Genomic DNA, 24,189 nt, shown 5'->3' with positions numbered 1-24,189 from the left:
CCATTTCTTCAAGATAGCCCAATATGTTGGCATATAATTTGTCATAGTATTCTCTTATTATTGTTTTTATTTCTGTGTATTTGCTTGTGATCTCTCCTCTTTAATTCATGATTTATCTATTTGGGTTCTCTCTCTTTCCTTTTTGATAAGTCTGGCTAGGGGTTTATGAATTTTGTTTATTCTTTCAAAAAACCAGCTTTTAGTTTCATTGATCTGTTCTACTGGGGGTTTTTTCCTATGTCATTTTTTTTCAAAAATTTTTCAATGTTTTTTTTATTTTTGAGAGAGAGAGTGAGAGACAGAGCATGAGTGGAGGAGGGGCAGAGAGAGAGGGAGACACAGAATATAAAGTAGGCTCCAGGCTCTGAGCTGTCAGCACAAAGCCCAATGCAGGGCTTGGGCTCATGAACCAAGATCATGACCTGAGCCAAAGTCAGACATTCAACTGACTGAGCCATGCATGTACCCCGCCTATGTCGTTTATTTCTACTCTAATCTTTATTATCTCCCTTCTTCTGCTAGCTTTAGGCTTTATTTTCTGCTCCATTTGTAGCTCCTTTAGATGTAAGGTTAGGTTGTGTATTGGGGACCTTTTTTGCTTCTTGAGATAGGCCTGAATTGCAATGTACTTTCCTCTTAGGACGACTGCCTTTGCTCTATCCCAAAGGGTTCGGACTGTTGTATTTTCATTTTCATTTCATTACACGTATTTTTTATTTCTTCTTTAATTTCCTGGTTAACACATTCATTCTTAATTTTTTTATGTTTATTTATTTTGGAGAGAGATAGAAACAGAGTGTGAGTGGGTTAGGTGCAGAGAGAGGGGGACACAGAATCTGAAGCAGGATTCAGGTTCTGACAGTCAGCACAGAGCCCAATGCAGGGCTAGAACTCACGAACTGCAAAATTATAACCTGAGCTGAAGTCAGACGCCCACCTGACTGAGCCACCCAGATGTCCCACCCATTCATTCTTTAGTAGGATGTTTTTTAGCCTCCATGTATTTTGAGGGCTTTCCAATTTTTTTCTTGTGGTTGATTTGAAGTTTCATAGCATTATGATCTCAAAATATGCATGGTATGAACTTCCTCTTTTTGTATCTGTTGAGGGCTGATTTGTGACCCAGTATGTCATCTATTCTGGAGAATGTCCCATGTGCACTTGAGAAGAATGTGTATTCTGCTGCTTTAGGATGAAATGTTCTGAATATATCTGTTAAGGCCATCTGTCCCAGCCACTTGGCTATTTTTTTTAACCAGGAAGCCATTTATGCTCAGCAATAAATGCTTAAAATCAAAGTTCCAAGTGATTTTGAATCAAAGGGAATCTTATTCAAAGAATAGATCGCAGCCACAGAGAATTAACCAACTTGAAATTAGATATTCTAAATAGATGTTTTGCTGTGTTCATTCTATACACCATTGCTGGATTCTAGCTATGCATTCTTTGATACAAGGAATTAAAGGTAGCACCTGTCCCTAAAAGAAATTCATATATGATTTCCCTTGTGTCCTGCTTACCTCCTTTCCAGGTAACTTCAGAAGAACTGAACAGTATAATTCATAATATAATGACCTGGGTTGTGGCTGCAGTGACCAGTATATTATACCCAGCCATCACAAAATATGAAGAAAGGTTGCAAAATACTACATACCCATCGTCTGATGACTCTACCCTCTCTTCAAATGGTGCGAGTTGCTGTAGCACATGCAGTGAAATGCTTCTATATGAACTAAGTAAGGCATTTCAGGCAGAGGTCTGTACAGACACAGCTGACAGGTCACTACAGCAACCAGCAGCACCTGTAAGACCATCTTCTGCCCACAAAGAAAGAACAGTTATGGGAAAAACTCATCACAGGAAAAGACAATGTAAAACCTCTGGACCTAAAAATAATGAGACCACTGAATCCCCCAAGATTAAGACCTGCAAATATGATAGTCACCTTTCTGCACTGATTGAAACAGGCACAAAGGAATCTAAAGATGGCTCAGAACACCCACTGTCTACTGATGAAAAAGCAAAAGTTGTAAAGGAGATGCAGGAGTTAAAGAATGTTTTTGATAACTTTAAATATCATCTAAAAGAGGAAACTGAGCTGATTTTAGAAAATACATTTCATGAAATGGTGTCTGAATTAACCCAAACCATCCCCATTCTTTCTTCTGTTATAGGCAAAGCTCTGGTTGACCAAACTGACACTGACAAAGGAGACTTACTCTCCAATGCCAATATCTCCTCAGCAGCTGCTGAAATTATGGAAAGCGTGCTTGAGAAGTTACAGTCTGCAGTTGAGAAAAAATGTATTGAAGCATTTGCACAAGAAAATTTGTCAGTTCACTTTAAATCAGACTTACCAACCAGTGGAGAACATTGCATTTCTCCAGAAGAAAAAACTTCAAAAGCTTCACTGCCTTATACTGTGGAGAACATGAGTGATATTGCAGAGGATATGGTTCATGTGATTTTAGAAAAGCTGAGGGCTCTTGCATCTTCTAAGCAAAATGAACTTGCTCATCTTGAAATCACAACTGAATTGGCTTATCAACAACACAGGGAAGATCCAATATATGTGTCCCTTCAAAGAACCAGTAAAAGGAAATCCAGTGCTGAACCTGATGCAGCCAATTTGATTGGCCAAGAAGAAATACAAAATATAGTGTCAAATATTTTTTCCCAGTCCTCTCTGGTTGGTTATATACAGGAAGCAATCAGTACTATATTAAATTATATACGAATTGGACTTAATAATGAAAGGCTAATTGCAACTAAAGAAACAATGATCATCCTTCAGCTACTTGATGATATCTTGGCTCAGCTACATCAGAAACCACCAAAAACAGTTTTCCAAAAGAGAAGACACCCCAACCTAAGTAGTCCTTCTGGTACTGAAGAAGAGCACAGACTCACCAGCACTAGAGTAACTAATGATCCTAGATATGGATGCCTGTTTCCACCTATTAATGTTCTTGGCATGGTTCTTTATTCTGAAGATGAAAATAAAGAAATAGATAAGATTGTGGAAAATGTGCTGATTTCATCTATCAAAGGTGAAAAAGCAAAATTACAAGAACAGCTTCCTGATCACTGGTTAACAAGGGAAAATCCTGATTTAAAGCACAAAAGAAATATGAACTTACCTACAAAGTCTGCTTCTCAAGGCAAAGTAGCATTTCCCGACTGGGGATTAAAGACTGACCTTCCAGTTTTTGATAATAGGGACGTTTTTAATGATAATCCATGTTTGAATAATGACCTTTTGCTTCTCGGCCAACATGTAAAGCATCAAACACAAAAAGCCTCAGAAAATATAATTACAAGTATTTTAGCAGAGATGCTCAAAGACATATCTTCTGGGCCCTCTGGTCACCTAGATTATAAAAATGATAAGGAAGCTTCACTTCTTACCTCAGGAAGCCCACAAGATCGGTCCTTTCAAGACTGGATGAACCAGATGTTCTCTGTGTCAGAAATCCAAAGAGTATCTCAAGAAATTGTAGATGCTGTATTAAAAATACTTTACATAGCTTGTAGTCACATTATCAGCCATTACTCATCAGTACATGAAAATTCTCTAGATAATGCTGACATACCAAATAAAGAGCCATTAGAAATATGGTTTGAGAGTAAAGGGAAGATGAAATTTTTATCTTTACTTGGCATAGACCCTACAAGAGATCCCTGGTTAGAACCTGAAGAAAGTGAATCAACACCTGAACCTATAGTTCACATTAGTGATAAGATCATCTATACAATTTTTAAGAAGCTAAAATAATTTATGTGTCCAAAATTGCAAAACTGCTTTAAACTAGAAAGCCATGCTGATCATTCAAAGCCTGCACCTGACGGGAAACCATTTCAATCTCACCTTGGTACTTACACAACTAAAGTGGTAAAAATTGTTTTGGATGTAATACAGAAAGAACTGAAATATAATAAGAAAAATCTAAATCTTGGGAAGAGTGGCTCTCCCAAGGACTTTATATAGATACAGGAGTTTTTGCTGACTATGAAAAGAAATTAGACTCCGTTGTCACAAGGCTAAATACTGACATTATGATAAATTCATTAGCAACTTGTATTTGTGAGTTGTTAAGTGGAAATACAGGTAAAAGCAATGTTATGCTCCCTTCAGATAAGCTAAGGTCTAAAATCTCACATGAAACTGCTGACATTGATCAACAATGTCATTGTCCTTGTATGCAAGAAGAAGTTGACAAATGTACCAGATTGCAAGTGTTAGATAGAATCGGGGATACCTTATATAGCATGTTACATGAGCTCATAAGAGACCATCCATGTTCTCCCCCATCTGATGAACAAAATAGAGAGTGGATCAATGAGAATTTGAGGACAACCACTGCACTGCAGTCTAATATTCAGCTCATTTCTCATACAATTCTAGAAGATATCATTAGAAAATTATGTAGTGTTGAAATGGATCACAGTTTCACAAATTCAGAATTTAAAGCTATCTCAGAGTATATTGATACTGACAGCCTATCATTTTCTTTGCTTATTGAGGAAATGAGCAGATGCTTTGACATAATCTCCAGCATGGTGTCCAGTATGATCCAGCCAGGTAGCAAAGAGGTGACTAACAACAAGGAAAATACACCTGCCCACAAAACACAGACCACAAAAGTAAAGCATCAAGATAAACTGGAAGTCATGGCTTCAGAGATCTTTGAAATGGTTTTTGCTAAATTGAAAGGGTTTGCCAATAGAAATTTAGAAATTCTGGGCACTACAATCAGTGGAAATAAAAAGAGCAACAAGAGGTACTGGGAAAGTGAAAGTATCAACATTTGTACAAACACACATGAAAGACAATTGCAGTCTGCTTTATATGTGCATGCAAAGAAAGTATCAAGTACTATTTTGAAGGCTATGCAAACGGAATTAAATGTGAGCTTGCCAAATTTTGAAACAGGTATGACCAAGCCACTACAGGAGAAAGAAATGCTTAAGAATCTAGTCAATTTAATTTTAGATGCAGGGCATCCACATAAGTTTAATGAAACTGAACCAGAAGAGCAAGGCATTGAAAATTACAGATACAGGCCAACCTATGGAAATTTTCTTCCTGGAGGAGCTGACCCAGAATCTTATCTAGAAGATCTTGCAGATATAGAGAAAGAAAGTGCTGGAGAAGAAAGACCATCAGAAGAAACTAAATCAGAATCTCTTAAGCAATGGTACCTAGAAAGAACATTTTAAAAAATTGAAGTAGAACTCAAAGAGCCAGGAAAGTCCCCAGTTGTGCCCATTATAAGAAATATTTTGAATGAAATTTTTCAGAATCACTTAATTGATCAATTAAATGTGCTTACTCTCTCCCAGTCTCATTTATGGGACATTCCTCATGCCGGCAGTAAGCCATTTGCTCAAAAATCAATTCAGTCTGTGGATAAAAGAATGGATCTTTTAGTGTCTGAAGCAGATGTAACTGTTGTTGTAGGTAATATTGTTAGAACCATACTTAAAAAACTTTATTTTGCAGCCATGACAGATAGAAATGCAAATGAAAATAGATATAACACTATCACCTGCTTGGCAAATATCTCTTTTCCTGAACATTACAGTGGGGAAAAGGCCTCTGTTCATTCTACCACACTGGACAGAAATCCAGGTACATTTCAGTCTACACTCAGTAGTGGTAAAATAACCAAAATGAATGTAGTTGAAGATATTATACAGTCAGTATTAACAAATCTAGAAATGTTTGCTACTTCCAAAGTAAAAGCTCTCTTTTGTCCTCATATCAATCTCACAGTTCCAATAGCTTTGCCTCTACAGCACGATGAGACTGCTTTAAGCCAACCATGGCTATCAACCAAAGATTCATATTCTGATGATCAATGTTCCTGTTGCTCAGTGGATCATAACAAGTCTGGAGAGACCACCTCAATATGTCACCCGACTGCCTGTAAATTAAATAGATATGCAACAGAAGTGGCTAGACTAATTTTACAAGGAATCAAACAGAAGTTAAAGAAATGGAAAATCCATTCTTAGCTCATAATATTGCGGTTTCTGACAGGAACCCAAGTCAGACTGTCAACACAGTGTTAAGTATTATGTCTACTAAAGGTAAATATGAAAAAAACACATTTGACAGAGCGATTGATCTAAGTTGGCCAGAAGATATTGTTGAAAGGCTGTTCAATAAAAGCGATTATCGAAAAAAACTTCAACTTCAAATACTAGATACCATTGAGGGTATCTTAAGTGACATTTGCGAGAAAACACTAGATGAGAATAATGTCCTACTTGCTGAATCCACTCTTAATAAACGTAATACAAGTGGGAAACAGAAGCAAACTCTGAAACAAACGCCAAGTGTGCAAATAAGGCTGTTCCAATGCTTTTAGTTCCTAAGTCTTGTGTCGCTATGATTTCCAGTGATATGGTGAATATTGTTCTTCAAAGTCTCACTTCTGCTATCATGCTTGGTGTAAATGCAAAGGATTCTATTTCTCCAAAATTGCCCCTGATGTTTTCTGGTGTATGTCCCAAATCAGAGCATCAACAATCTCCTGTTATGGACCCAGTGAATGAAGGGAAAAGGGAGATACATCCATTTGCAAGAAAGGGAAGAGATGTACAGCTGAAATCAGTCTACTCTGATGATAATCAGACAACTGTACTTAAAAAACAAGATGCCAAGAAATATGCTTCTGACCCATGTGAAGAAAATACTCACTTCATTACTAAAACCATTTTGAATAGATTAAAATCTTTTGCCACAGAAAGAATAGATTTTCTACTTACTCTTGATAGTCAGACTAGAGAAAAACCATAGTTTTCCCAGAACTTACAAATTATAAACAAAACGACAGTCTATTTCTTGAAGCAAACCAAATGCCATCAGATGTGAGTATCCCAAAAATCTCAACAGCCAGAACCATTCTTGGTCAAGATGTCACAGATTACACATTTGCTAAATATAGGGAAAAACATAGACCTCCAATTCATATATTACAAGGTAGTCTTAGGGAATATGCCGACATAATTGCAAGTACCATTTTGATGCTTATAAAAAATGACATAGATTTAGAAATCCAAAAGATGTATTCATATCCAAACAATACCTCATTCCAAGAAACCATAATTGTGAGTGAAACTGTCAACAACATCTTCAATAGTTTACATGATAAAATATCTTTAAAGGCAAATAGGCTTTACTCACAGCAGAACCCTAATCTATTTACACAACTAGCTGTACAAAATGAAATATTGCCTGGTCAAAGAAAGATGGAAGACAACACTGAACTATCTCTTTTTTCAAAATACCCACATCAAAACCAAACTCTATCAGAAGCAGAAAACCTGAGAAGGGTTTTGGAAGAGATATTTAAAAATGGAGAATCTAGACAGGAAAAAACTGCTTTGTTAAATACAATTAATGAAATTTTAAAGAAGGTATATCAGAGGGTAATGGAAGACATAGGCCATTGCCCTCCATGTAATGAACTCCCCCACTTTACATCTGATTCTAAAATTAAAACATCAATAGCAGCACACAAAAAACCCTTGCAGTCATATATAAGCAGTGTTGCAAATGACATAGTAGAAAGTGTTTTTGGAAAAATGTTCTCAATAGTTATGACATCCTTATATGAAAACAATAAGGTCAGGGGAGAACTGGAAGCATCTGGCAGTGATGAATTACTGGTGAATCCATCATACTTTCAAGACTTGAAACAAGCAGAAAGAAGTGTTCCCCCTGAACATGTGATACTGCAAGTTTGCCCTTCTACAGGCATTAGAAGCATGACTTCTTTGGAAAACACCTTACTGCAAACTTCTCCATTGCAAGTGGGTGAAGAATTGGCCCAAAAGGTTCTCAAAAAGATCACAAATTTTGTTTTACAAAACCTAGAAGAGAATTTGTCCCCTAAAGATCAATCTGATGAAATGCAATCTCTGAGGCCATGCAGTTCTAAAGCTAGTTCCAAAGGCAGCTCTAATGCGAGTTTTAAAACACACTTTAAAGCAAAATCAAAAGTTCTCTCTTTGCCTAAATTTGGAACAAAACCACACCTAGAACCTAGTGGTGCTAAAGCCAAAAACAGGACCAAGTTAAGTCCTAGAGAGAAGACTTTAAGAGGCAGTCAGTCCAATACTGGCATTGGTCTGCCATACCTGCTATCAACAGGGGATGCTAAAAACTCCTTAGTGAGAAAAAACTCCCCACTGCGGAACTAAAAATGTATGCCAAGGATATAGTAAGCAATATTCTGGAAACAATTGTAAGTGAATTTCAAAAGATGAGGCAAAATAGACTAATGGTAAATATAAACACTTTAACTTCTGATCAAATCTTGACAGCAAGCAAAATAGTTAATGCAGTTTTGCAAGGATTATATGCTACAAAGAACAACAAGTTGGCCAGCCAAACAAAAGGCTCATACTCACATGATCTCAAACTTTCACAGACGAATTTTAGGGCAATCTCTCTTGCAAATCCAGAAGCCCATTTGTCTTTGGAGAATGTTTCTTCGCAGCTAGAGAAAGTCTTTCCTAAAGAAGATATTTTTAAACAAATGCTTGATAAATGGCAAACAGAATCAAATGACATAGAAAATGAAAAATGTAAGCTATTGATGATAGCTGAGACTGTTTTGAATGAAATTTCAATGAAAATAAAAGAATTAGAACAATCTGTTTCACTTTTAAATTTGTCATCTCTTGATGCTTGTGAAAGCAGGTACAACTTTAAAAAAGCTGCCTTTAGAACTGCAGGTTCCCAAGTACAAATTAACATATTTGGTCAGGAAATTGTTAAAAAGCTATTTGAAAAATTAGAGGTGTACTTCATGACTCAGATGTTCATAACAGATGGTGAAGAGATGCTAGAAAGCAAGAAAGAAACTACTACTAGAAATCAAGGTGGCTCCTTAACAACAAACATCCTCAACAGTGTACCAACATATAACACAAAGTTGAAAGACAAAATATTTGGGGGTTCTAGCCACCAAATTGCTCAAGAGATCATGGAAGGGGTTCTGAACACCTTAGAATCATTTGCAGACCTACAGTTTAAACATATCTCTACATATGCTTTTTCTGAAATTGTGAAAATACCTATTGAAAACTTTTTTGCTGTCCAACAGAAGCCATTAATGAAAACGATATTGCCCAAGTTACAACAACTTAATATGTTTCCTGATGAATCTAAATCAAGTAGTATGATCTCCCAGGAGAACATGAAGACGACCCTTCGACAGCTTCACTCATTCCATTCAGAGCTGCTTACTTATACTGCTAATACTGTCAATAACATGCTTGGTATAATTAAGAACAAGCTAGACAAAGAAAAATGCCAAATGGAACCATCTTCAAGTCAGATTATCAGCACACTGATGGACCAGTGTACTCATTTCTATGAATCTATGATAAAAAGCCATCCAAAGGAAAATCTGCTCCAATTAGCTGAAAATGCCAACACTGCCAATTGGCACAGGTTTGTAACTGGGATGGGAATGTTCACTTCAAAGTCAAAGGGAGTTAGCTGTGGGGATGATCTTCCACAAATCCCTGGCTTGTATTTTTATTCAGAGGAAGATAGAAAAGTAAAGGATAAGATTTCCTCAAATCTATCTTCATATGTCAGATACTCTGCAGGTGATACACCTAAATCCAGAAAGCCATTGGAAGGGCTTGAATCAGAACTTAAACCATTATATTCTAGAAGTGAAGGCCAAGGCCTCAGCCATTTTGATCAAGCCACGAAAGGAAACAGCTCTCTCCCAGAAGGCAGCATCTTACAAAAACCATCTCAGAAATCTGGTGACTCTGTGCAAGCAGCACCAGAGCACTCCACATCCTTCATAGAAATGCAAGAAGGTGAAAATCAAAGAGTTCATCACTGTGAGTTCCCAAAACCAGTTGTTAAGCTAAACCAAAAACAGACAACCATTTCTCCACCCAAAATATGTGTAGCTGAAGAAAATATTGTCAATACGATGCTGATGAGTTATGGCCTCTCAAGTCAAACCCCACAAACTAATGAAAGTATAGAAACAATGAAGCCATTTTTTGTATCAAAGGAAAAGCCTTTGTCTCTAATGTCTGAAGAACAAAAGGATAATAAAAGCCTGCTTAAAATATGGGAAAAAAAGAATCAGCTCTAAAACCAAAGAAGAAAACAGAAGCCTTATAGCAAGTGTAGACAATTTCACTTTACTGGAAAAATGGAAAGATAAGTACCAAATATTAGAAAAAACAGCACCTCTTGAAGAGGCTGAAGTCATTGCTTTTGCAGATCAAGAACTGGGACCACAGGAAATCCATTTAGTAGCAAGATATGTTACTACAGCTGTGGTCACACATTTCAAGAACTTTGAAGCCAGAGGTGAGTGAGGAATGACTTATAAAGAATTGGCATCATTTTAGAAAAAAAAATCCATTGAGTTTTGTTTCACTTCTCACATCCAAGAAGCTGCATCCGTTGCTTCTCTGAAAGTAATCTTGGATTTGGGGTGGCTGATTGTGTGTTTTTCAACTGGTCAGTATGCTAAAAGGAAAAAAAATGTTGATACATTTACATAATTTTATTTGGAGGAGTGTTGTGCAGTTTTCACTATCAACAGATGAAACTAAATGGGCATAATTTAAAGTGATATATTTTGTTGGGCATGAGGTATCACTAGGACACGATGAAACCAGTTGTCTTTCTTGGGATATACAGTTGCTCAAAGGCAAATTCCCAAACATAAGTTCAAAGAGGGTTTTTCTTTTTATGTGTTTTTTTAAAAGAATGATTTCTTAAATTATAGTCAGACTTTCCATACATAGACTGTAATGATCCAACTTATTTTTGATATATACAGTTAGTCTTTGCAATTATTGATGATAGAGTTTACAAGAACAGTGGCATCAAACTTGTTCTGTTCATGTGCCACTGTTCTGACTTAAGCTCTTTTTTAAGTACAATACTCTAAACCCATGCTTACAAATAGGATATATGCACTCCCTTTTTATGAATGCTTACATGCATATTTTTGGGTTGAACCGTATAAAATAGCCATTTTTGTGTGTCAAAAACTATCAAATATCAGCAGTTTCATTCAGTTCAATTTACTGTATACTATAGAGTCCCAAACTGGATAATTAGCTAAACAGCTGAAAATGTTTTCAAGAATAATATGAGGTCTCTAGTTATCACTGGAATCACTGTAGGGCATTGCACCTAAAGTTGAAAATCATTTCTCTGCCCCAAGATTTCCAAAAGCTAGAAATATGTTTATACAAGAAAGAAACAAACACTTACAGATCTGAATTCTGTTTGGCCATTTTCTTAACTTCGTAGTGGAAGTAAAGTCCCACATGTGGGAAATAGAGATTTGAATAAAACTCAGTTCCTTCCTTGACTAGGTTTTTCTATTTCTTGAGTGAGGTACCCCCAAGGTAAAATTCGTGTATAAAATATTGTTAGTATTTTGAATGCTCAACATTTTCCCTTAATGCATGTTAAAAATAGTAATGTTTTCTATTTTAAGGTCTTCTTGATGAAAAAGTATCTATTGTTTCCACACCGTTAAGGAAAAAATATGAATCAAAGCAGCCTCTAAAAGACATTAACTATGATTCTTCACTTTATCAATTTTGTGAACATCTCACTGAACTGGTTATTTCCTATATAATTTCAAGCATTTATGACTGTACTGAAGATGGTGAAACAAAGCAGAAATCACTGGAAAACCAAGATGCAGCATTTAGCAAGGTTATTCTAGTTCATTCACAAGTGTTTGCAAGTTGGTCAATTTCTGTCAGAGGACTTGCTTTAAACATTTCTGAAATCATTATTCAAATCCTTATTAATAGTGACATTTTAAAGGAAGACATTACACAAGTGGTTTCTGTGAAAACAAAATATATTTACTGCCCAAGAGTAGCTGCGGCTGACTTCGGTGATCTCTTTCAGGATCTCTTAATAGGAGTGATCCATGTTCTGTCCAAAGAAATAGGAATAAAGCATCAGCATGGCAGCAGAGAAAGAAACAAGCCACTCTCCATGCTTAAAAGCCATAGTTTGCCCATTTGCAACAAAACCAAAACTATGAAAAAACATACAGGCCCCAGAGGTTGGGAGTCAGCTCCTACTCAACAAATTAATCAGCTAGCACAGAAAAATAAACTAAACTCACTGGCATGTAAGTTAGGCACTCTGGCTGGTAGCCTAAAAACTCATGGATCCAAGGAGGTAGTCAATAAAATTTTCAGTATTGTTTTCAATTTGTTTTTGCCAGATGAATGCCCAAATTGGGACATGAATTCCAATAAAATACCAAGAAAAATGTTCCTATCTTCAAATAATCAGCAAAGCCTTAGAATACCTAGAAATAACCCAGGACTCTCCCCCAAATCAGCTTTTCTTCTGAATGTTGTATGTGAGAAACTTACTAGAATACTTTTGGAAGAATGTACAGCCAACAACTTCCTTACAGATAGCCCTCCTTCTGATGAAATTTCAGTAGAAGGTCAACTGTTCAACATACTACAAAATGTAGAGGATTATTGCAGGGAAACTATGGACTCTGGTTCACCATTTGAAGAATATGACATGTCAGACATTTTGGAAGATCTGGCAGAAATAAATCAAGAATCTATGCTTAGTATTACTTCCCATACCTTGGTAAAATCCTTAACAGAAAAACTGTCATGTGGTATACATCAACCTCCCAGAAGTCCACTTTTTGCAAGCAAGAATTTAACGTATAGTACTAGAGAAAGACTCCCTAGCTTCCCCAAAGGAAAAAGGCCAGAATTAAAAGAATCAAGACTGGGTAAACACTCTGTAAGATTCGTGAGTTATGACAGCAAGCCTTTGACAGAACCACTGAATAATCCCAGGGTGATACATTCCAAAACACAAGTCCAATTTTGTAAGCAATTTTCAGGAAAATTCCCTCCTCTACCTCCTCTTCAAAGACCAGGTAAAAAAGAATTGAATGCAACAGCCATTCTTAACATGAAACATTCAGAATGCATGTACACAGGGGTTTACTCTGCCACATTTCTGGAGGAAATAATTGCAGACATTTTCCTTAATCTCTCTACCTCATTGCAGGGCAAAAATGTAAACATCACTGAAGCTCAGCTCAATGAGATAAATATATTAGATGTCAACTCTGTAGTGAATGAATTTAACAATGCTCGAATCACTGTTTTACAGGATGTTGAAGAAAGGATATATTTTCCATCAATCAATAAAGAAACTGTTAGAAAGATTGTTGACTCAGTTAATAATGATGTTTCATGGGAATATGCATTACAAGTTACCAGTGGCCATCATCTGACACATGCTACCACCTCAATAGCAGAACAGATAACTAATGGCATATTGAAAAAGAGTGTAGACTACCAGCTCCCATTGTGCTTTGTAGGAAAGATCATGCTTAATTCATATTACCCTCTTAAAGCTGAAAATATATTGCAGAAACTTCAAAACAACCTGAGAGAACTTAATTACCAAGGTCAACATTCAGCGGGCTATACTACCATATTATCACCCTCATTTTTAGAAGATGTCATCAGAAAGCTATTATTTCAGCTCATTTCTCCACCCTGCAAGGCTTCTTGCTTTGGAAAGAAGTATTTAATGACTTCAGATTTTAATGAGATGCCCACCTGTATAATAAATATGGTTTTGTTAGCCATTTCAAAGCATAAGATTTGGCTCACTAAATATGATTGTCAACATCTATATACAGAAAAAAACCTTCAAAATATGGTGGAGTCTGTTTATAATAATGTTTTACAAATATCTGACTCCCTTGTGTCAATACAGAAAAGTATAGTAAGCCAAAGCCCAGTTATGCTTGACCGAATGGCCAGTCTCATTATTCAAGAGATTATTGACAATCATCTTCAACCCTTTTTGTGTGGAGAGAGCTTACCTTGTTCAATGACTCCATTGGATGAAATATCAAATATGGTTAAAGGGGTTCTCAGTGAGGTCACAGAGTCACATAGACCTCTGAAGCCATCACTAGGTATGGACTTTTATCCTAATGCATTTGTAGAAGATATTGTTGCCGGACTATTATCAAAGGTCTTTAATCCAAAATATAACACTGAATATGAACTGGATAAAATGACCCAAAAAGTAGTAAACTCAATAAATAACCATTTTAACCAAGCTAAAATCTGCATTCTTCGTGATGACCAAAAACAGTCTTTCCCCACTGTAGATATAGACACTGTGGATAAACTCATCAATTCAGTTTATGAGGATGTTCTGAAACAGCATGGGCTAGCCCCTGAGGTTGACAATGAAGAACTCAAAAGCAGTGATATTTTTGCAGAAAATGTTGCCAATTTAATTGTGGATGCTATTTCTGATTATCTTTTTCACCCACTGTTTTCTGGGGATTTGTCAGCTTCTTCCTATGCTACTTTAACAGCAGAGAACATTATTCAGAACATCTTTAGTGACAGCAGTGAAACTACTAAGTCAAGCCAGCATCTATCTCCATCTAACACCTTGCTGCCATACACATTTTTAGAAGCCATAATTAGAGTACTGCTATCTAGAATCTTTCCTTCTACATCTAACATGGTTCCATGCAGTGAAACTCCAAAAGGTAGATTAGGAATTAATTGCAGTGAAATCTCTTCAAAGCTAATCAGTGATATTAGGATGAAAATTTCCCAACATGAAATTCGATTTTCAAAAGATGAAGAAACCAAATCTACTTATTCAGAGGATGATGCTCAGCATCTTGCTGATTATGTATTAAGAAATATCTTGCAAAATTCTGGGTCTAAAGAAGCAGTTGAGCATGATATCACAAACAGTAACAATGTTCTTATTGACAGATTAGCAGGTTTTATCATTAAAAATATCTGTCAGCAGCATCTCCATCCATTTGTGTATGAAAAGTCATTACTTCCTCCATCATATACACATTTTGATGATATGGGAAAGCAGCATGTTTTTGTTGGTGTTTACTCCTCAGCCTTTTTGGAAGATGTAATCACTGGGGTTTTAAGCAAAATATTCCACAGGGTGTTCGTATTGTGCAAACAAACTCAATAAGAGATTCAGGAAAAGAACTGTTGGCAACAGCTGAAAAACTCATATATTTGATAACGGAAGAATTCTCAAAAGCTCAAGTTAGCATCCTAGAAAATGCAAAGGAACAATTGTGTTTGCCACCAGTACACAGAGACATAGTGATCAAAGTTATTGACACAGTGTATAGCAAAGTTTTACAAGAATATGAACTGGGACCTGATAAAGGCTTTCTTGAGGATACAAAAACATTGGCTGAAAGGGTAACTAAAATTACACTGGCTGAAGTTTTTGATTTCCAAATTCATCCAGATTTTATAGCAAAGCTGCCTTTTAAATCATATTCAAGACTCAATGCTGATGTTTTGATAGAGTTCATTATGCTATTAGTAAATCAAGACCCCGAAGACAGACCTCTACAACATATACCACTGTATTATCACATACACATTTGGAAAAAATAGTCACTCAGGTTTTATCTCAGATAAGTCCATTGAACTGCAGTGCAGAAGACCCGGATTTTTTGCAGTCAGACTTCAGCAATGCATTTGTGAGGCTGATTGGTGAAACTATGTCAATAATTTCTAAACATGCAATATGCATTATTAAACATGGAAATGAAAAACAAAATGTGACTTCAAAGAAAGACATCCAGGCTATGGTTGAGGCCATTTACACTGATATTTCTCATTCAAGTCTATACCAATCTCTTACAAAAGATAAAGAAGGCATGAATAATATACCTATTACAAAAATAGCAAGTTATATAATAAAAGAAATATTTAACCATCATTTTGAGTCATTTTTATCTGGAGATAAAACTTTTCCTTCAGGTACAGTGGGTCAAACTTATCAACAGAGAGCAACAGATCCTGAACAAAGAGAATTATTGTTTATTGTGAATTCAGCTGTCTTTTTAGAGGATGTAATTTCTGAGCTTTTATGCAGAATCCTCTATGTATTCTCACATAATGTCTTGGCTGCTGAGAACCCATGTAAAGCAAAAGCCAACATAACTAACATTGTTACAACATTAGTAAAATCAATTGTGCTGGAATTCACCATGTCAGAAATTTTAGTTGCAGATCACTTGGATGAAAAACTGTATTTTTCAGAAGGATATAAAGAAATGGTTAAAAAAACTGTCAGCCTAATTTACAAAAAAAAATTAGATGATTATAAATCTCTGATTCATATTTATAGAGCTATACAAAGTGATGCTGTTAGTTTTGGGGAAAAAATAGGTTATTTGCTACTAGAAGAAATTTATGATTATCAAGTGGAGTCATTAGTTTTGGGAGAATTAGCAGCTTATTCCTATTCCTCCCTCCAAGATGAGAACATCATCAGAAATGTGCTTGACACCATCAACAATGATAGCCATGTTGTGCCATCATGTATGACTGTATTTCCATGTTCCCTTTTAGAAGATATTATTTACAAGCTTCTAGCACATATATTCCCTTCATTTGAGACTGAAACTGAACTAAATGAGAAAGAGGTGCCACCAGATTATGAGTTTGTGAATGCAGCTTCAAAACTGACTGATGAAATTATAACAGAAATTTCTGAACATGAAATTAGACTTGCCACAGCAGAGGAGCATGTGGAAAGTATGCAGTTAGGGGCAACTGAGAACTTTATTGACTCCATATGTAATAATATTATGAAAAAAATTAAATTAGAAGATGAAACACAGAGCAATACATGCAAAAAGGGAGACTCATTCCTCAAGAGAATAGCTGGTTTTATTATGAAAGAAATTGTGGACCACCATCTGCAGCCATTTTTACATGATGAAGAATCACCTCCCTATGACTTACCCAAAAATGACCACATCATTGAACTCTTAGAACTTGATAAAGTAAACAAACAGTCCTTCCCACAGACTTCTGTGTATTCTGCTACATTTTTGGAAGATGTCATAATTGACCTTGTTCACAAATTTTATACTCTCCCAAGTATTGCTGAAAACCCTAAGGACAAAGAGATATCAGAAGAAGACCTCATGGGCATGGCTATAAAATTTGCAAATGCCCTGACTGGGGAATTTCAGAAAAGTAAGATTAAAGTCCTAGCAAATGCTGGAGAAATGTTTTCTTTTCCACCAATAGATAAAGAGACAGTCAATAAAGTATCTGATTCTGTATACAATGAGGTGATGGAAATGTATGGATCTAACAACGTTCAGAAAGATGATGGAAGTAACATTGTTATAGAGATGATAGCTGCTTTAGCCAAAAAGGCAATCTCTGCTTTCAAGATTCAACCCCTTTTTTCAGGAGACTGGTCTTCCACCTTCTTTTCATTTCTAAATGTGGATAACATCATCCAAAGAGTTCAACACCTACCATATAATAACTTTACAAAAATAAACAGAAGCTTGAAGAACCACCCAGTTTTTTCACTAGAAGAGTTATCTACACTTACTTCTCTGACTTCAGGCCTGAAAGATGTAATGGACACTTTGGAAATAGGTAGAGGAGCACTTCATGGAAAGGGGAATTTCAAAAAGGAGGACACATCTATGAAAATAGGCAGCATCCATGAGCCAACCTGTGCCACTATACCTAGCATTATGAAGGGTGAATTAACTACCCTAGCATCGGGGTTAGTTGGAGGTGTGGCAAATAAAAAGAAAGGGGTTCTAAGAAAATCCCCAAACCCCCTACATGATAAAGCAGCATATGTAACTCAAGAGGATGGCAAAAATTTTGCCCAGCCTGCCTTAACAAATTCAGCTAAAGAGAATGTTCCTGCAAAAGAGGAAGAGAATGAGAAAACTAAAGATAAAGAGATTAAAAGTAAACCAGACAGTCCATCAGAAAATAACCCCAGGTTTTTTCCTGCTAACTTTTTAGAAAATGTTATCTCTGAAATAGTTAACAGATTGATTTTTAATTCCTCACTGGGTACAGATGCTGCATGTCAAAACGTAACCAATAATGTAAATCAAGCTGAGGTCTATGACACAGCTATGAAACTCATTGATTCTCTGTTAAAAGAATTTTCAGATGCTCAAATTAAAGTATTAAGCCCAGGTCAGGTTGGCCAGTTCCTCCCATCTGCAGATAAAGTTTCGTCTGTTCACAATGTACCTCTCAGGCAAAAAGAGCCATCTGTGGATAAAGCACCTCCCCAGAAAAAAAATGGCACCTGCAACTAAAACACCTTTTTCTGATGAGGCACCTTCAATGGCTAACATACCATCAAGTGATAAAATGTTGGTCAATAAGATTGTTCACTCCTCTATATGCAATATTTTGCAGGAATATAGATCTCAAGACTCCATTTATAAGGACATAAATAGCAATGGTGAAAATTTAGTAAGAAAGCTAGCTAATGCAGTAATAGAAGAAATTTTGCAGCATCAGCTCAACTTGCTACTTTATGATGAGGTTCCAGCTGCAGCATGTTTGCCTCTAGAATCTAAGCAGATTATGATAAAGGTCCATAACGTAGTCCAAACAGCCTGCAAAGAATGTCAAACATCATCACCATATACCATAATGCTACCTTGCAAATTTTTAGAAAGTATAATTTCTTCTCTCCTATCAAAAATTTTCTCAACAGTATCCAATGCTAAAACAGGAATATCTGAAGATAATTTGTACGCAGAACTGGATTTCCTTCAAATGAAGTTAGTAGGTACAATTATGGCAGAGATCTCCAAAGATGAAGATATGATTGTACAGTATGTAGAATCCTTACATCCTAATGATGATGAAATTATTCAATTGGTTGTTCAGACAATTTATAATAATCTATTGCCACAGTTTGGATCTCAAGAGAGCATACAAAATTGTGTCAGCAGTGGTTGCAGAATCCTTTCAGAAACCATAGTTAATTTAGTTATACAGGAAGTGGCTGGCAACCAGTTGCAGAACTATTTTTCTGGAGAGCTAACACCACATCAATGTATAGAAGTTGACAATGTTGTTGAAAATATCCTTAAAGATGTTATCCAAACCACTGAAGTTCCCCAGCCTCAGCCATCATGGGCTTACAAACTGCCTTTTAACATAATAGAAGAGGTTGCTGTAATTTTTTTGTCAAAGCTTTTATCTATGTTTCCAAAAGTGGATAAGAAACAAAACAATTCTCTAAATGCTGAAATGCAAACAATAATCTCAAAAATCTTAAACTCATTCCAAGAACATCTCTCTAAAAGTCAAATTATTATCGTGCCACAGGCCAAAGAATCACCCACTGTATCTTTAGCAGATAGTACAACTATTGAAAAAGTGGTTACTTCTGTCTATAACAGTGTTTTAAGGCGCTCTGGCTCTCATATTTCAGTGTATAAAGATTTAATAGGTAAGAGCAATGTTCTCTCTGATATAATAGGATTTTTAATGGTGAAGGAAATTTCCAATTCAGAATTTCATCCTCAAGTAGAAGGAGAAACATCAAGTCCAGAGTTGGTTCTGGAAGCTGTCAAAATTATGGAAAAAGTGGTTAAGATTATTGATGGCCTCAAGTCAAGGAAAAAGCCTTCAACCAAAAAAGAGACTGTGTTAGATGCCAGGTTTTTAGAGGAAACCCTGGCCTTGTTCTTGGCTAAACTAATAAAGTTGCCAAGTGCCTCAGGCAAAAATGCTAAAGAATTATCAAAGTGTGAGGTAAATAAAATTGCATCTCAATTGACAAAATCTGTGACAGCTGAAATTTCCAGAAATAATATTAATGTTGTAGCTACTAATCCTGAAGAAAACTTTTTAAATCCAGAAAGTATAGAAATTATTTCTCAGATGGTCGATTCTATTTATAATCATGTACTACAACAATCTGGAACACATGAAGAACTTTATTATGACATGAAAGGTACAAACAATGTCTTCTCTAAACAGGTAGCTTCTTTAATCATCAGTAAAGTTTCCAGTTGTCCATTAGAAACAATTAGCCTACAAGATTCACAGGCTGATCTCTTTGGCGATTTGGATGTTGGTCGAATTGTTGAAAAGGTGCATGACCATGGTGTTAAAAGAGGGCCTGAGCTAGAGCAAAAAGAATTAGGTCAAGATTTAAGCAAAGAGGAACTTCCAATTAAAATAATTCCTCACCGTGGGAAACAACCAATCAATATTGATCCAGATATTGTTGCAGAACACTTAGGAGTCATTTCTATAAAAACACAACCTCTTGAGAGACTGCAGATGGAGTGTTTAACTAGAATTGGACATAGCATTGAAGCACTGAGAAGAATGGCAATAAGTGGGAGGAGTCACTCAGTGGACACACCTGATGCAGGAAAGGGAAAGAAAGAAAGACGCGTCTCATTGGATGAAGGGGGACGACTGAATATAAAGCCATTAGAGGTAAGTGCTAAACACAATGGTGAAAAGAAATGAGTAGTTACTGAGACCTGGTTGTCTTGTGATTTCCTTCCTCAGGTAGGTCTATGGGAATGCATTTGTAAAATACAGTCAATTTTCTCTTGTCCAGCCCAGTAGAATTGGACATTGATTCATCCAATTCCCTGCTTCCCTGGGACTCACCCCATCAGCAGTGTGGCTCAGTGTAAAGGTGGCAGGCTATTTTCCATTAGCCAGTCAGACTAAACTGCCATTTCTTGAAGAATGGGAATACGGGGAAATACCCTTAACAGTAAACAGGACTGACTGGAATTGTAGTCCTCATTTGGCAACTCGGAAGAAACATGATTTTTATAATCCCCACAATTCTTTTTTTATGGATGTGCATTATCATAGTACTGTATGGGTCCAAAAGGGCCAGTTAGAATAACAGGTAAACCTGTTAAAGATTGAAATCTTCAAACTTAAGGCTTCACAGTAGTATTGATTTTACTTAGAAACTTTCATCAACAAACATCAGGCTGCAAGCTCTTTAAAGTTTGTTTCTTCTCATTTTGTGTTCATTACATAACATTTCCCCAGTTTCCTATATTCATACACACTTAGGAGGTGCCCAGTTTCTTTCCTATTGTACCCTTGTTCTAGACACAGTTGTCTCCATGCTTCTGGTTTTACGAACTAGTTTTTCTGAAGTCCTGTATTTGGGCTCTGAATATATTTAAAAGGGGCTTGAAATGTGAAAACACTGTCCTTGGTACAATATGACTATTGAAAAACAGAGAGGGAGGGAGGCAAACCATAAGAGACTCTTAAATACAGAGAAAAAACTGAGGGTTTATGGGAGTGGGGGAGAGGGGAAAGTGGGTGATGGGCATTGAGGAGGGCACTCGTTGGGATGAGCACTGGGTGTTGTATGGAAGCCAATCTGACAATAAATTATATTTAAAAAAACAATATAACTATTGAAAAAATAGTTCTGTTTACAGATCTTAGGGCACTAGGGCATAGGAATTGTCTTTCCAGATGGAGTTACACTGATCCAGCTCCCACGTTCCCATGTAATGAATACCAAAGCCCCTCTGTATAAATGAGCCTCTTGCAAGGATGATGGTGTGCACTCACACTCAGGATGTGGCCTGTGATCTACAAACTGTGCAAAGTTCTATAGAACCAGCCTGCCTGGAACATAAGCTTAGGAGCAGATTTTCCTTAGCATTATTTTACAACCCACTGAACTAAGTCTCAGAGCTGGTGAATACATTATGGGTACGTTTTTTGTTTCAAGTACTGAGATTGTCATAGACACCGATGGAGTGTCCTTGGTCCTTAGTTTCTTGGACCAGATGAAGGTCCTTTCCAGTATTAAAATGTCCTTTTCTCTCTGGGTCCTCAAAATTACATTAGCATTTACTTAGTAGCCTTAATGTATATACAAGTAATTCCTTGGGTACAAGATCTATGTGTCTAAACAAAGAACATTACTCCCAGGTCATTACCTCTTAATCATCTGCAGAAATATCTGTCAGTCTTGGTTACCTGCTTTCTTCTTTTACATCTTTTATCAGTACTTTAACTGTCTCTTTAATCCCACAGAAAGTTGGAAGAGATTAGCTAATCAAATCAACTACTGCTGCTACTCTTTTTTTTTTTAATTTTTAATGTTTATTTCTTTTTGAGACAGAGAGAGACAGAGCATGAGCAGGGGAGGAGCAGAGAGAGGGAGACCCAGAATCTGAAGTAGGCTCCAGGCTCTGAGCTGTCAGCACAGAGCCTGATGGGGGCTCGAATTCACGAACCGTGAGATCGTGACCTGAGCTGAAGTCAGACGCTTAACCGACTAAGCCAGCCAGGCGGCCCTCAACTACTGCTGCTACTCTTAAGGGAAGCAAAAGCTGTCTCAAGAAAAGCAAACAGATATAGATAGCTCAGTTAAGACAGATACTTTGCAGCTATCTGGATAGCAGTGCTGTCCATCCCCAACGTGGAGATGGAGGTTTCAGAAAGAACAGTACATCAGTTTGAGGAACCCAGACAACTCCCAGGCTAGTCTTCAGTCAGGAATCCTCAAGCAGTGTGCTTCATGTGCTATTTTGAGGTACCAAAACTTTCCAACACACCAGCCACATGTCTATCAAAGACTCACACAGTGATATATTCCAGAGCCACATAGATGACTTGAGTTTTTGAACCATTATTTCCTTCCACCAGCACAGATCATCAAAATTGATGGTGTTTTGGTTTCTTAACAGGAGTTCTTCTTTCATTTTGTTTTGCACAAAAGGTATTACTGTAAGGGACCATTTCTCTGGAAATCTGGTTTGCAGTGTTAGATGTAAGATTGATAATTCAAATTGATTTAAATGTTCTCTGGCATCATCAAAGGCTACAGAAATAGGAAAAGTCATTTACTTAATTATAACTGTCTTTTCCTTGATCTGTCTTTACCATTGCACAATGGAAAATGACAATTGACTAGGGAGGTGAGGAGAGATGAAGATTTACTCTTTGAAGCTCCTTTAGGAAAAACATCTTCAAGGATTAGAATGTAGAGGGGTGACAAGTGAACATTCAAAGCCCTTCACAATCATTTTTTAGAATCCAGGTCAGCCAATATCTTGCCTCTTTTTTTCATGAAAATGTCTATATTTAGATTACTCTATGATTAGTTCCCTCACTAAGTTTAGAAAAACATGTTGTCATGTCTAAATCTGTTAACAGAACTTTCCAGGTAAATAATGAAAACAGAATGTAATTAAAGTATTTGTGCATTTTGCATTTCTTGGCAAGAAAAAAGTAAAATGTGAAGCAAAAGAAAAAACTTATGTAGGTTCCCTTCTTTGGACCAAATGACACTATTCTTGAATGCAAAACAAAAGATTGTTGAATGAACAAATATTGCTTATGATGTTTTTGTTTATTTCTTCTTTAAATATGCCACTACTATACCAGTAAATGGCATTTGAGGATAATTTTACTAAATTGAAACTGACAACCATATGAAAATTGCTTTATTACTATATAACCACAAGAAAAAATGAGGCTGTTGTTTTTAATATTAATTGTCTCTTCAATTCCAGACTGCGAGTAGGAATTCATTTCAAAATTTAATAAAGCCTGACATCACCAAAGTGGAGCTTTTAAAAGATGTCCACAGCAAAAAAGATCTTATCATTTGTTTGGTAACTCATGATACTGATCCAAGGGTTTCAGAAAATAAAATAGAAGAGAGCTTAACTTCTGATGAAGATGAAGTTGTTTTACAAGAGGTTATGAAAGAACTTCCAGAAGTCCCATTTGAAGATCAAGTAAAAGAAGACATGAAGCCCATTACAAGCACAGTGGCTTTTGCCAAGCCACTGATGAGCAAGAGAAATCTGAAAAAATTTTTGTCACTAGGAAAATATTGTCATCCCAAATCCACTGCAACTACAACAAATACTGAAGCATCACCAACTCAACGGACAGAATCTGAGGAGACACAACAAAGAACTGTTTCTAAGCCTGATGTGACCAAGTCCAAATCCTCAACTGTCACAGATTCTTCCTTTTCGGAAAGAAAGACACAACTAAGTGTAAGTGACAAATGTGACTATCAATGACCAGGTTTCTATAGAAAAGGCACAGAGTTTCACAAACTTAGTCCAAGTAATTTACATTGGATAGGAAGAAAAGGTCATAAACTGGATCCAGGCAGTGTCTCCCAACTTCGATGATATTTACAACGAAAGGGAAGTGATTAACAGATGAAGCCAGAAGCATCAATTGAAGAAAAATAGATCATAGAAAGAGTCCTAAGTTAGTTAGAAGGACAAGAAAAAAAAAGAAAATGGAAACCAGTTAGGAGAAATG

The 24,189-nt window shown here is 36.4% G+C and overlaps 1 protein-coding gene across 1 annotated transcript in view; it reads left to right on the top strand.

The window, feature by feature from the left end:
* LOC106981567 (fibrous sheath-interacting protein 2-like) overlaps window positions 1-24,189 on the top strand; it is a 75,148-nt gene that overhangs the window by 37,929 nt on the left and 13,030 nt on the right. The window contains 12 exon segments of the mRNA XM_053201657.1: window positions 1,532-3,982; window positions 3,985-5,989; window positions 5,992-6,312; window positions 6,315-6,797; window positions 6,800-8,175; window positions 8,178-10,127; window positions 10,129-10,360; window positions 11,508-15,023; window positions 15,026-15,391; window positions 15,394-18,167; window positions 18,169-20,343; window positions 23,418-23,912. Of these exon segments, the coding sequence (XP_053057632.1) occupies window positions 1,532-3,982; window positions 3,985-5,989; window positions 5,992-6,312; window positions 6,315-6,797; window positions 6,800-8,175; window positions 8,178-10,127; window positions 10,129-10,360; window positions 11,508-15,023; window positions 15,026-15,391; window positions 15,394-18,167; window positions 18,169-20,343; window positions 23,418-23,912 (18,144 nt within the window).

The sequence above is a fragment of the Acinonyx jubatus genome, chromosome X (assembly GCF_027475565.1).
Source record: "Acinonyx jubatus isolate Ajub_Pintada_27869175 chromosome X, VMU_Ajub_asm_v1.0, whole genome shotgun sequence".
NCBI classification, from domain to species: domain Eukaryota; kingdom Metazoa; phylum Chordata; class Mammalia; order Carnivora; family Felidae; genus Acinonyx; species Acinonyx jubatus.
Note: the sequence above shows the minus strand (reverse complement) of the source record. Positions and strands in the feature narration are given on the sequence as shown.